This window comes from Tamandua tetradactyla, chromosome 17, assembly GCF_023851605.1.
Source record: "Tamandua tetradactyla isolate mTamTet1 chromosome 17, mTamTet1.pri, whole genome shotgun sequence".
Classification (NCBI taxonomy): Eukaryota; Metazoa; Chordata; class Mammalia; order Pilosa; family Myrmecophagidae; genus Tamandua; species Tamandua tetradactyla.
In genome coordinates, this window is record NC_135343.1 from 3,867,328 (window position 1) to 3,881,113 (window position 13,786).

Below are 13,786 nucleotides of genomic sequence, written 5' to 3' on the forward strand. Positions count from 1 at the left end.
CCGGCCGAGTCTGACGTGGTGGAGGCAAGGATGTCTCCCAACTCCTTCAGCTCACGGGGGTTTGGAATTAGGAGAGGAGGGGCCCTGAGTCTGCAGGGGCAGCGGCATCTTTATCCCTCAGAGCTCCCCACATGCAGCAGGCTGCGGAGGTGACCCCTCAGCGTGCCTCAGGAGGGTGCTGTGCTCACCTGGGTTTTCACCTTCTCAGAGATGCATGGAAAGCGATGTGCGTGCATGTGTGTATGCGTGCATGTGTGCGAGTGTGCGTGCATGTGTCTGTGCGCACATGTGTGAGTGTGTGTGAGCGTGTGTGTTTGTGTGCACTTGTGTGTACTCCGGAATGGACTTGGTCTCTACATTAAGCAGGGGGTGCTTCTTTGGGGTTGTCTCCTCCCTGGGTGAGGGGCGCTGGGGGATGGATTCCATTCTCATACCTGGCCTGGCCAGGGCGAGAGGCCGGCTGGGGGTGGACCTGGCCGCAGACCTGCCTGCGAAGCCAGGACTGGGGTGCTGCCCTCCGTGGCCTGTGCTGCTCCCCTCGGGAGGGCCCAGAGGGCCAGCAGCTGGGGTGTGCCCTCCCCGCTGGCTGGGGCTGAGGGCAGAAGGGTTTGTGTGCGTCGTCGGCTCTGGCACCCTCGTGGGAAGCGGCTCTTAAGCCTCCTGCCTGTGGTGGCTGTGCCAAGATCTCCTTAGCCCCCTGCCTGGAACTCACAGCTCCTGACCCTGTGACATGCTCGCGGGCTTGGGGGAGACTCTCCCCTGGACCTGCCAGCCGCGCTGTTCTTGGGCAGTGCCCGCGTGCCGAGCCCCTGCCAGAAGGCCTTTGCAGCACCAGAGTGGACGTCTCACATCCTCACGAGGCCCCCAGACACCCTCCAGAACCACCAAGCATGCTGCTGCCCTTTCTTTTTTGCCCACTGGGGGAAAAAAGGCACTTTATTAAAAGGGCCTGGCAGGCGAGTCCACTCAGCGAGGGCCCACAGGTGCTGACCTGCAGGTGCTGACCCTCTGGGACCACTGTTTTGCAGATCGAGTCAGTTTACTACTTTGTGGTGGGGGACGTGCCCGAGGAGTCCAGGGAGCCTCTCCTCCAGCAGGCGCTGGGTGGCCCATGTCCTGTCTGTACCGTGTCCTTCAACGCCAGGGGAGGTGGCACCATCGCGTTCCTAAAGGACCTGAGTGCCAGGGCCCGAGGCAGGTAGGCTGAGGGGCCGTGACTCCTTGTGTCCTCCAGGCCAGTCTGTCCCCACGTTCTCCCGGTTTCCAGATGGTTGTTTGTCTCTGTGCTCCTTTACTTCTCACACTTTCCATGTGTATGTGTGTGCGTGTGTGTGCGCCTGTGTGTGTGCACATGCCTGCTTATGTATGTGTCTGTGTGTATGTGCAGGCACATGTACCGGGTGTGTTGTGCACATGCAGGTGTGCATATGTATGTGTGTGCCTGTGTGTAGGTGAGTGTACGCATGTGTGTGTATGTGTGTGCACATGTGTGCATGTGTAAGTTTGCGTGCCTGGATGCGTGTATACCTGTGCATGTGCATGTGCCTGCATGAGTCTGCGCCTGTGCATGTGTGCATGTGTATGTGTCTACATGTGTGTGTGCCTGAGTGTATGCCTATATGCGTGTATCTGTGTGTGCATGTATGTGCATGTGCCTGCATGTATGTGTGCCTGCATGCATGCGTGTCTGCATGTGCGTGTGCCTGCGTGTGCATGTATGTGTGTATGTGCCTGCGTGCGTGTGTGCCTATGTGTGTGTGCGCGTGTGTTCCTGTGTGTGTGTGTGTGTGGAGAGAGACCAGCTACTTATGTGGTCACGAGCAGAGTGACCTAGGCCTTTGCCAAGTCTGATATGGGCACAGGGCTGCCTGGGGCTCTTTTCTCAATCTGAAAGCTGTTTCCTGCTGTTGACCTTTCAGTTTCCAGGTGCCCCTGAACGGTGACCCACACCCTGCCCAGCGCCAGTCTGCCTGGACTTTGGCGTGGGGTCCCGTCGGGGTGCCTGGCTGGAGCCAGCAGCTGGGGTGAGCCTCTGATTTGCTCCCCACTGGGCTCCCGGCTGCCCTTCCTCCTGGGCCACACGGAAGCCCCCCGCTCTGTAACCTTCAGCTGCAACCCTGGGCAGGGTGGGTTTGCTGAGGTCAGGGGCCAAGGCCCATCAGCAGGGGACAGATGCGCCAGCAGCGCTGGCCGCAGGACGTGCCCAAACTAACTGGCCTGGGATCAAAAGGAGGAGCAGAAGCACAGGGGATCCTCCTTCCGTGTCACTCTGAACCCCCACGCAGGGCAGAGCCTTCTGCTCCCAGATCCCTGAGCTATCCACTCCTGGCCGTCAGCTGTGGGACGTGAAAAGGTGCAGGCAGAGCAGTGAACTCAGCTCAGCAGCACAAAAGAACGTGTCTAAACTCCTAGAGCGTCCGCAGGTGTGTGCAGATCCTGTGTTACTCGCTTCATGCTGACAGTCTGGTGCGCTTTCAGGTTCCACGCGTTTGCCGAGAGAGCAGAATGTGTGGCGTTTTCGGCCTGCAGCGGGAAGGAGGGCACGGGCGCTGACACCTGGAGCTCCAGGAAGCTGAAAGGGAAGCTCCCTCCAGGTACCTGGACTCTGAGAAGGCGCAGGGCATGTGCTCGGTGACTCCAGGCGTGCTGCCCTTAGGCTCTCACGCCGAGGCAGGCGTGTCCGGCCTGTTGGTGCCTCTCCCGGCATAGGGCACAGGGCACAGAGCACAGGGAGCGGATGCGAGGTGACCAAGCGGGTTGGCCCGTAGCCGGCCATCAGCTGCTCTCGCAGGGCGTGGCCCGAGGGACAGCTGGCCACCCACCTGGGAGCGTCTGGAGCTGTGACTCTGGGCACGTTGCTGCCCGCAGTGCTCCTGGCCACGGGCTGGCTGGGGGGCTCGGTGGGGTGTGCAGCGGGGGGTGCAGTGGGGGGCCTGCAGTGGTCCTGGGCGTCCCGCCCCCTGCAGCCCTGGTGAGGTCGATGGGCTTGGAGGCCCCTCACCTTCCATCCCCGCGGCTCGGGAGACCACCGCAGGCTGGAGGAGGCCACGGTGCGACAGGAAAGACAGCAGTGGAAGGGGCTTGCTCTGGGCAGATGGTCTGTGGGTCAGGCCCTGGACAGGCACCTCGGGAGCAGAGCTGGGGCAGGGGGAATGGAGCCCCTGGTGGGGGTGTCGCCAGGGAGAGCAGTCCGGAGAAGACCCTGTCGCCACCTTCCTGCCCATTCTTAGTTATCGGTGGAAAGCTTTATAGCCTCCCTCTTAGCGGATGGGGAGAAGCTGCTCACTTGAGGCCGTGGAGGTTTGGGGAGGGGGCACCGGGCTGTTGGCAGGGCTGGTGGCCTCCATGATTGCATCCTCAGGTGGGCAGCGGGTTGGCCGGTGTCCGCTCTATCATTCAGACCCTCAGCGCCCCAGAGCAGAGCCAGGGCTGCTGGACACCCTTCAGGGAAGTGGGCCACTGCAGAGAACGTGAGAGGTCAGCTGATCAGCAGGGCTGGTGCAGGCATGAGATTTAAATGAGCAGGTCGGCCAGGGCTGTAAATGGAGTTCAATTTGGCCCACGCATTCCTGGGCATCACTTACATTTTCAGCAGCTGCCCTCTTCCCAGCCCTGTGGAGCATGCGAATTAAATTATAGATAAGAACGTTTTCTTGAAAGGAAGCGTTCGGAGGGTGGGCTGCCATCGAATGTCATCTCAGCGAGCGCACGTCCCGAGTGTTCTGGGCGAGTCCATAGCCTAAGTGTGTCTTGTCCCCTCCCTCCAACATTCCAGAGCTGCCCGCCGCTCCCACCCGGCACTGACAGACCCAGCACAGGCCGGAAAATCTGTGTTTCGCGCCCTCTGCAGCCTCAGAGGCAGGTCTTGGACGGGGTCTCCGCAGGGCCCGCTCTCAGCCACCACAGGCACGGTTTGAAGCGTTGGCTGGACTGGTTTCCTCGAATCCCCTCCTGCAGCTCTGCTCCCTCTCACCCCCTTCTTAGGACATAAAGTTTCCTGCTAGTGAACAGAAAATAGGGAATGGAGATGGAGGGTTGGGGTCGCAGGAACCTGCCTGCTACTGCCGGCTTTTTGGACTCCAGGTGATCGGCTTTTAGGCTGTGACTTACTCCCCACTCACTGCGTCAGTGCGCTCAGGGGTGCTGAAAACGTTGGTCGTCAAGATAATGATATGTTAATGCCAAATTTAAAAAATAAAAATTAATTTTAAAAATCCATGATATAGAGAAATTAAAACATTTATAGACAAAAAGTCACTGAGAGAATTTGTGACCAAGAGACCAGCTCTGCAAGAAATACTAAAGGGAGCACTAGAGTCAGATACGAAAAGACAGAAGAGAGAGGTATGGAGTAAAGTGTAGAAAGAAGGAAAATCAGATATGATATATATAATACAAAAGGCAAAATGGTAGAGGAAAATATTATCCAAACAGTAATAACACTAAAAGTTAATGGACTGAATTTCCCAATCAGAAGACATAGACTGGCAGAATGGATTACGACCCAGCAATACCACTGCTGGGTATCTACTCAAAGGACTTAAGGGCAAAGACACAGATGGACATTTGCACACCAGTGTTTATAGCAGCATTATCTACAATTGCAAAGAGATGGAAACAGCCAAAATGTCCATCAACAGACGAGTGGCTAAACAAACTGTGGCGTATACCTACGATGGAATATTATGCAGCTTTAAGACAGACTAAACTTATGAAGCATGTAATAACATGGATGGACCTAGAGAACATTAAGCTGAGTGAGTCTAGCCAAAAACTAAAGGACAAATACTGTATGGTCCCACTGATGTGAACCGACATTCGAGAATCAGCTTGGAATATGTCATTGGTAACAGAGACCAGCAGGAGTTAGAAACAGGTAAGATAATGGGTAATTGGAGCTGAAGGGATACAGACTGTGCAACAGGACTAGATACAAAAACTCAAAAATGGACAACCCAATAATACCTAAGTGTAATGTAACTATGTTGGAACACTGAATGAAGCTGCACCTGAAATATAGTTTTTTGTTTGTTTGTTTGTTTGTTTGTATCTTTTGTTTTTGTTTTTTTTCTTTTTCCTTTTTATATATATATATATTTTTTATTAGTATTATTATTTTAATTCTCTTCTCTATATTAACATTCTATATCTTTTTCTGCTGTTTTGCTAGTTCTTTTCCTAAATCGATGCAAATGTACTAAGAAATGATGATCATACATCTATGTGATGATACTAAGAATTATTGAGTGCATGTGTAGAATGGAATGATTTCTAAGTGTTGTGTTAATTTCTTTTCTTTTTTTTGATTAATAAAAAAAAAATTAAAAAAAAAAAAAAATCCATGATATATAAAATACCCAAATTTTAAAGCCAGGCTCAAACAAATATGTATCAGAGCCTGAGGCAAGAGGAAAATGTACACTTCTAGAGACTAGTGTTTATGCATTTTAATAATTAATTTTTTCCTGGAATAGGAAGATAGCTGGAAAAAATATTCAAAAATTGAAATATCTGTGTATTACAAGTCAGAACACCATTTTTTTAAGTTTAAATATCTGAGAAGTATATTCATATGTTTTGCTATAAGTTTTACATTCGACAAACCTACTTTCAAAGTTACTTTTGGGGGCGGGCCGCGGTGGCTCAGCGGGCAAAGTGCTTGCCTGCTATGCCGGAGGACCTCGGTTCGATTCCCGGCCCCAGCCCATGTAACAAATACGGAGAAACAGAATACAAGAAAATGTTTAAAGATGTTTCCCTTTCAAAAAAAAAAAAAAAAAAGTTACTTTTGGCCCTTGGTTGTGGCTTACACCTCACAACTGAAAATGATATAGAAAAAAAGTAGATTTTGAACTTTTTAATAGAGGCATTTGCTTCCATTAAAATCAGGAAAGTAAAATTATGATAAATTCTGCTTTGAGTATAAAGAAAGTATTTAAATATAAAATAATGTGAGTTTTAACATGTCTAGTTTTCAGTGTACCAATATTTTTTCAAGTACTTTAACGTTCTGAAAAAAATTAACCACTAAACAACACACGAAAACCTGTCTGTGGGACTTTCTTCCCTTCCCCCACACAGCTCTGCTCGCCTGACCCCCGCCTTCTAACCGCTACCCCATCATTTTCCAACAAGAAGTAGCCCACAGGGAATCAACTTTGGAAAGTTTGCCAGTCGCTACAGTCTGACCTGAGCAAGTGACCAAACCTTTCTGAGTGACGTTTCCTCACTTGTAAAAGTGGAGTTAGTAGTAGATGATGGCTGGAAGAGTTAAAGCATGCAACACACATGGACAAAGTTAGCACTTGTTAATGTTCGTTTCCTCTTTCCTTGCATTTGGAATTCCAGGTAGCCTTTTTTTTTTTTATTAATTAAAGAAAAAAAAGAAATTAACACAACATTTAGAAATCATTCCATTCTACATATGCAATCAGTAATTCTTAACATCATCACATAGATGCATGATCATCATTTCTTAGTACATTTGCATCGATTTAGGAAAAGAACTAGCAAAACAACAGAAAAAGATATAGAATGTTAATATAGAGAAAAAAATAAAAATAATAATAATAGTAAAAAAAAAGACAAACAAACAAACAAACAGACAGACAAAAAAAAACCTATAGCTCAGATGCAGCTTCATTCAGTATTTTAACATGATTACTTTATAATTAGGTATTATTGTACTGTCCATTTTTGAGTTTTTGTATCTAGTCCTGTTGCACAGTCTGTATCCCTTCAGCTCCAATTACCCATTATCTTACCCTGTTTCTAATTCCTGCTGGACTCTGTTACCAATGACATATTCCAAGTTTATTCTTGAATGTCGGTTCACATCACTGGGACCATACAGTGTTTGTCCTTTAGTTTTTGGCTAGACTCACTCAGCATAATGTTCTCTAGGTCCATCCATGTTATTACATGCTTCATAAGTTTATCCTGTCTTAAAGCTGCATAATATCCCATCGTATGTATATACCACAGTTTGTTAGCCACTTGTCTGTTGATGGACATTTTGGCTGTTTCCAACTCTTTGCAATTGTAAATAATGCTGCTATAAACATTGGTGTGCAAATGTCCGTTTGTGTCTTTGCCCTTAAGTCCTTTGAGTAGATACCTAGCAATGGTATTGCTGGGTCGTATGGCAATTCTATATTCAGTTTTTTGAGGAACTGCCAAACTGCCTTCCACAGTGGTTGCACCATTTGACCTTCCCACCAACAGTGGATAAGTGTGCCTCTTTCACCGCATCCTCTCCAGTACTTGTCATTTTCTGTTTTGTTGATAATGGCCATTCTGGTGGGTGTGAGATGATATCTCATTGTGGTTTTGATTTGCATTTCTCTAATGGCCAGGGACATTGAGCATCTCTTCATGTGCCTTTTGGCCATTTGTATTTCCTCTTCTGAGAGGTGTCTGTTCAAGTCTTTTTCCCATTTTGTAATTGGGTTGGCTGTCTTTTTGTTGTTGAGTTGGACAATCTCTTTATAAATTCTGGATACTAGACCTTTATCTGATGTGTCGTTTCCAAATATTGTCTCCCATTGTGTAGGCTGTCTTTCTACTTTCTTGATGAAGTTCTTTGATGCACAAAAGTGTTTAATTTTGAGGAGCTCCCATTTATTTATTTCCTTCTTCAGTGCTCTTGCTTTAGGTTTAAGGTCCATAAAACCGCCTCCAATTGTAAGTTTCATAAGATATCTCCCAACATTTTCCTCTAACTGTTTTATGGTCTTAGACCTAATGTTTACATCTTTAATCCATTTTGAGTTAACTTTTGTATAGGGTGTGAGATATGGGTCCTCTTTCATTCTTTTGCATATGGATATCCAGTTCTCTAGGCATCATTTATTGAAGAGACTGTTCTGTCCCAGGTGAGTTGGCTTGACTGCCTTATCAAAGATCAAATGTCCATAGATGAGAGGGTCTATATCTGAGCACTCTATTCGATTCCATTGGTCGATAGATCTATATTTATGCCAATACCATGCTGTTTTGACCACTGTGGCTTCATAATATGCCTTAAAGTCCGGCAGCGTGAGACCTCCAGCTTCGTTTTTTTTCCTCAAGATACTTTTAGCAATTCGGGGCACCCTGCCCTTCCAGATAAATTTGCTTATTGGTTTTTCCATTTCTGAAAAGTAAGTTGTTGGGATTTTGATTGGTATTGCGTTGAATCTGTAAATCAATTTAGGTAGGATTGACATCTTAACTATATTTAGTCTTCCAATCCATGAACACGGTATGCCCTTCCATCTATTTAGGTCTTCTGTGATTTCTTTTAACAGTTTTTTGTAGTTTTCTTTGTATAGGTTTTTTGTCTCTTTAGTTAAATTTATTCCTAGGTATTTTATTCTTTTAGTTGCAATTGTAAATGGGATTCGTTTCTTGATTTCCCCCTCAGCTTGTTCATTACTAGTGTATAGAAATGCTACAGATTTTTGAATGTTGATCTTGTAACCTGCTACTTTGCTGTACTCATTTATTAGCTCTAGTAGTTTTGTTGTGGATTTTTCCGGGTTTTTGACATATAGTATCATATCGTCTGCAAACAGTGATAGTTTTATTTATTCCTTTCCAATTCTGATGCCTTGTATTTCTTTTTCTTGTCTAATTGCTCTGGCTAGAACCTCCAACACGATGTTGAATAATAGTGGTGATAATGGACATCCTTGTCTTGTTCCTGATCTTAGGGGGAAAGTTTTCAATTTTTCCCCATTGAGGATGATATTAGCTGTGGGTTTTTCATATATTCCCTCTATCATTTTAAGGAAGTTCCCTTGTATTCCTATCTTTTGAAGTATTTTCAACAGGAAAGGATGTTGAATCTTGTCAAATGCCTTCTCTGCATCAATTGAGGTGATCATGTGATTTTTCTGCTTTGATTTGTTGATAGGGTGCATTACATTAATTGATTTTCATATGTTGAACCATCCTTGCATACCTGGGATGAATCCTACTTGGTCATGATGTATAATTCTTTTAATGTGTTGTTGGATTCGATTTGCTAGAATTTTGTTGAGGATTTTTGCATCTATATTCATTAGAGAGATTGGCCTGTAGTTTTCTTTTTTTGTAATATCTTTGCCTGGTTTTGGTATGAGGGTGATGTTGGCTTCATAGAATGAATTAGGTAGCTTTCCCTCCACTTCGATTTTTTTGAAGAGTTTGAGGAGAGTTGGTACTAATTCTTTCTGGAATGTTTGATAGAATTCACATGTGAAGCCGTCTGGACCTGGACTTTTCTTTTTAGGAAGCTTTTGAATGACTGATTCAATTTCTTTACTTGTGATTGGTTTGTTGAGGTCATCTATTTCTTCTTGAGTCAAAGTTGGTTGTTCATGTCTTTCCAGGAACCCGTCCATTTCTCTAAATTGTTGTATTTATTAGCGTAAAGTTGTTCATAGTATCCTGTTATTACCTCCTTTATTTCTGTGAGGTCAGTAGTTATGTCTCCTCTTCCATTTCTGATCTTGTTTGTTTGCGTCCTCTCTCTTCTTCTTTTTGTCAATCTTGCTAAGGGCCCATCAATCTTATTGATTTTCTCATAGAACCAACTTCTGGCCTTATTGATTTTCTCTATTGTTTTCATGTTTTCAATTTCATTTATTTGTGCTCTAATCTTTGTTATTTCTTTCCTTTTGCTTGCTTTGGGGTTAGTTTGCTGTTCTTTCTCCAGTTCTTCCAAGTGGACAGTTAATTCCTGAATTTTTGCCTTTTCTTCTTTTCTGATGTAGGCATTTAGGGCAATAAATTTCCCTCTTACCACTGCCTTTGCTGCGTCCCATAGGTTTTGATATGTTGTGTTTTCATTTTCATTCACCTCGAGGTATTTACTAATTTCTCTTGCAATTTCTTCTTTAACCCACTCGTTGTTTAAGAGTGTGTTGTTGAGACTCCACGTATTTGTGAATTTTCTGGCACTCCATCTATTATTGATTTCCAACTTCATTCCTTTATGATCCGAGAAAGTGTTGTGTATGATTTCAATCTTTTTAAATTTGTTAAGACTTGCTTTGTGACCCAGCATATGGTCTATCTTTGAGAATGATCCATGAGCACTTGAGAAAAAGGTGTATCCTGCTGTTGTGGGATGTAATGTCCTATAAATGTTTGTTAAGTCTAGCTCATTTATAGTAATATTCAAATTCTCTATTTCTTTGTTGATCCTCTGTTTAGATGTTCTGTCCATTGATGAGAGTGGTGAATTGATGTCTCCAACTATTATGGTATATGTGTCTATTTCCCTTTTCAGTGTTTGTAGTGTATTCCTCACGTATTTTGGGGCATTCTGGTTTGGTGCGTAAATATTTATGATTGTTATGTCTTCCTGTTTAATTGTTCCTTTTATTAGTAGATAGTGTCCTTCTTTGTCTCTTTTAACTGTTTTACATTTGAAGTCTAATTTGTTGGATATTAGTATAGCTACTCCTGCTCTTTTCTGGTTGTTATTTGCATGAAATATCTTTTCCCAACCTTTCACTTTCAACCTATGTTTATCTTTGGGTCTAAGATGTGTTTCCTGTAGACAGCATATAGAAGGATCCTGTTTTTTAATCCATTCTGCCAGTCTATGTCTTTTGATTGGGGGATTCAGTCCATTAACTTTTAGTGTTATTACTGTTTGGATAATATTTTCCTCTACCATTTGCCTTTTGTATTATATATATCATATCTGATTTTCCTTCTTTCTACACTCTTCTCCATACCTCTCTCTTCTGTCTTTTTGTATCTGACTCTAGTGCTCCCTTTAGTATTTCTTGCAGAGCTGGTCTCTTGGTCACAAATTCTCTCAGTGACTTTTTGTCTGAAAATGTTTTAATTTCTCCCTCATTTTTGAAGGACAATTTTGCTGGATATAGGAGTCTTGGTTGGCAGTTTTTCTCTTTTAATAATTTAAATATATCATCCCACTGTCTTCTAGCTTCCATGGTTTCTGCTGAGAAATCTACGCATAGTCTTATTGGGTTTCCCTTGTATGTGATGGATTGTTTTTCTCTTGCTGCTTTCAAGATCCTCTCTTTCTCTTTGACCTCTGACATTCTAACTAGTAAGTGTCTTGGAGAACGCCTATTTGGGTCTATTCTCTTTGGGGTGCGCTGCACTTCTTGGATCTGTAAATTTAGGTCTTTCATAAGAGTTGGGAAATTTTCAGTGATAATTTCTTCCATTAGTTTTTCTCCTCCTTTTCCCTTCTCTTCTCCTCTGGGACACCCACAACATGTATATTTGTGCACTTCATATTGTCCTTCAGTTCCCTGATCCCCTGTTCAAATTTTTCCATTCTTTTCCCTATAGTTTCTGTTTCTTTGTGGAATTCAGATGTTCCATCCTCCAATTTACTAATTCTAGCTTCTGTCTCTTTAAATTTACCATTGTAGGTATCCATTGTTTTTTCCATCTTTTCTACTTTGTCCTTCACTCCCATAAGTTCTGTGATTTGTTTTTTCAGTTTTTCTAGTTCTTCTTTTTGTTCAGCCCATGTCTTCTTCATGTCCTCCCTCAATTTATCGATTTGGTTTTTGAAGAGGTTTTCCATTTCTGTTCATATATTCAGCATTAGTTGTCTCAGCTCCTGTATCTCATTTGAACTATTGGTTTGTTCCTTTGACTGGGCCATATTTTCAATTTTCTGAGTGTGATCCGTTATCTTCTGCTGGTGTCTGGGCATTTGATCAGATTTCCCTGGGTGTGAGACCCCGCAGGTTGAAAGATTTTTCTGTGAAATCTCTGGGCTCTGTTTTTCTTATCCTGCCCAGTAGGTGGCGCTCATCTGTCTGTGGGTCCCACCAGTAAAAGATGCTGTGGGTCCTTTAACTTTGGAAAACTCTTGCTGTAGGGGGTTTTGCCAGCCGAAGCGGCTTGGGCAAGTGCCAATCCGAATCTCCCAGCCAGCCCGGGGATCCGCGCGTGGGGAGGGTCTCCGGCCTCCGCAGCTTAGGGGAACGCCTGTCCAAATTTCCCAGCCGGCCCGGGGCGCCAAGCGTGGCGGGGAGGCGCCAGCCACCGCGGATTGGAGGAGTGCCTATCTACCATTCCCAGCTGGACTGGGAAGCCACCTGTTTGGAAGGGACCCTCGTTGCCATTCTCCACGGCTTGAGGGTCTCCGATCCAATTCTCCCAGCTGGTCCGGGGGGCTGCGCGGTGGGGGGAGGGCGCCAGCCGCCACGGCTTGAGGGGACCGCCTGTCCAATTCTCCCAGCTGGCCCGGGAAGGAGGGATGGAGGGACTCCGGCCACCTGCTGCCCCGGCCCGGGGAAGCACGCGCCCCTCGGCGATCTCACCGGAGCGGGTTCTCCCAGCCAGTCAGCCGTTCCAGAATGGGGTACGCTGTCTTCTTGGTCTCTGTCGTGGTTCTAGGAACTGTTCTGAATCGTTTCTACTTCTCTAGTAGCTGTTCTGGAGGAGGAACTAAGACCCGTGCATCTTACTAAGCTGCCATCTTCTCCGGAAGTCCAGGTAGCCTTTTATTACAGACATTTGTTCTCGAAGGAAGGTGAAATAATCCACCAGGGTAGGCAGGCTGTGTCCTAAAACAGAGTAGCCGTGACGCTAAGCAGTTTGCTGTCACACACAACGGCGGAGGAAAGTTGGAGTTTGGGAGAAGGAGTGAATTTTGTACTGTTAAGCTGTGTTAGATGAGAGGTGGATGCATTTGTGAAGTGACCTCTGCGCTGGGACACCAGAGGACCTGCTGTGCTTGGGCTGGAACTGGGAGCTAGGATTGCCCTGGGGCCCCATCGGGGCACAGCTTTCACCTGCTTCTGGTGGTCCCACTGAGCCTGGGAGGCTTGAAAGGTTCAGGAATACTTATAAGCTAGACATGGCGATCTTCAGTTCTCAGGGATGGATTGTTCTGAATGGAGCTTGTTGTCCTCTTGGAGCCCTCCAGGCATTACATCCTCGGAAGTGCTGTCTAGTCCTCCAGGGAGGACTCTTTAGGTTATAAGACCCCTGGGCCTACAGTGAGGGGTCTTTTCAGTGGTTTGAGGAATGCCTCTTAAGGCAGAGAGAAGCTTCTGGTGTCTTGGGTTCACAGGAAGCCTCATCTTTCATTTTGGTTCTCCCTGATTTATCCTTGAAGAATTAAATTAAATTGAGATAGTAAATATGGAGTAGTAGAATGATATTAGAATAAAGTTTCTCACTGAGGGCCTGGCCTCAGGCTAAAAAAGGAAGTAACTTAGGCCTTGATGCAGCCAGCTCAGGATCTGAACTAACCATGGGATGATTGTTGTAGATGGCATGTGGCGTCAGACGTGGATGTCCAAGGAGTTATGGTTGTAAGGTGACCACCAGGCTGAAGCCAGCTCAGAGGGCACTGGGTGCCCACCTCATTCCAGGAGCCACACTTAAATGTGAGGTGAAAGGAGGCAAACGTGGTTTCATATGCCCCAAGAAACGATCATTACCTTCTGTCCCGTGAGTCCTCCTCACCTCTAACACAGACCAGAGATTTTGAAGTTCTCATGAACTACCTGCAGGGCTGTCTCATGGCAGCAATAAGGAATTCAAGGGAACCTGTTGTCAAGAAGGAGGAAGTTTCCCAGCCTCATAGACGGTGATGTGGCAGCAGTTTTGGAGGTGCAGCTGCTCCAGCCCCAAATCCTGGATCCCAGAGCCTCGCATGGTTCCCCTTGGTTGGGGTTGGGCAACCTGGTGCCCTTTGGTTTCTATGCTGTCCTCACCCATGGTGGTCTCACCAATCATTCAATCAGTCAGTCAATCAGTCAGTCTGTCATTTCTCCTTCCTGCCAAACCAGTGCTCACTTTCAGCCTCTCTCAA

At 45.8% G+C, this 13,786-nt stretch overlaps 1 protein-coding gene across 1 annotated transcript in view; it reads left to right on the forward strand.

Moving 5' to 3' along the window:
• Nucleotides 1–13,786, forward strand: part of VWA3B (von Willebrand factor A domain containing 3B) — a 147,821-nt gene that overhangs the window by 18,989 nt on the left and 115,046 nt on the right. Inside the window, exons 6-7 of the mRNA XM_077133819.1 lie at nt 1,029–1,198; nt 2,479–2,594. Of these exons, the coding sequence (XP_076989934.1) occupies nt 1,029–1,198; nt 2,479–2,594 (286 nt within the window). The remainder of the gene's footprint in view (nt 1–1,028; nt 1,199–2,478; nt 2,595–13,786) is intronic.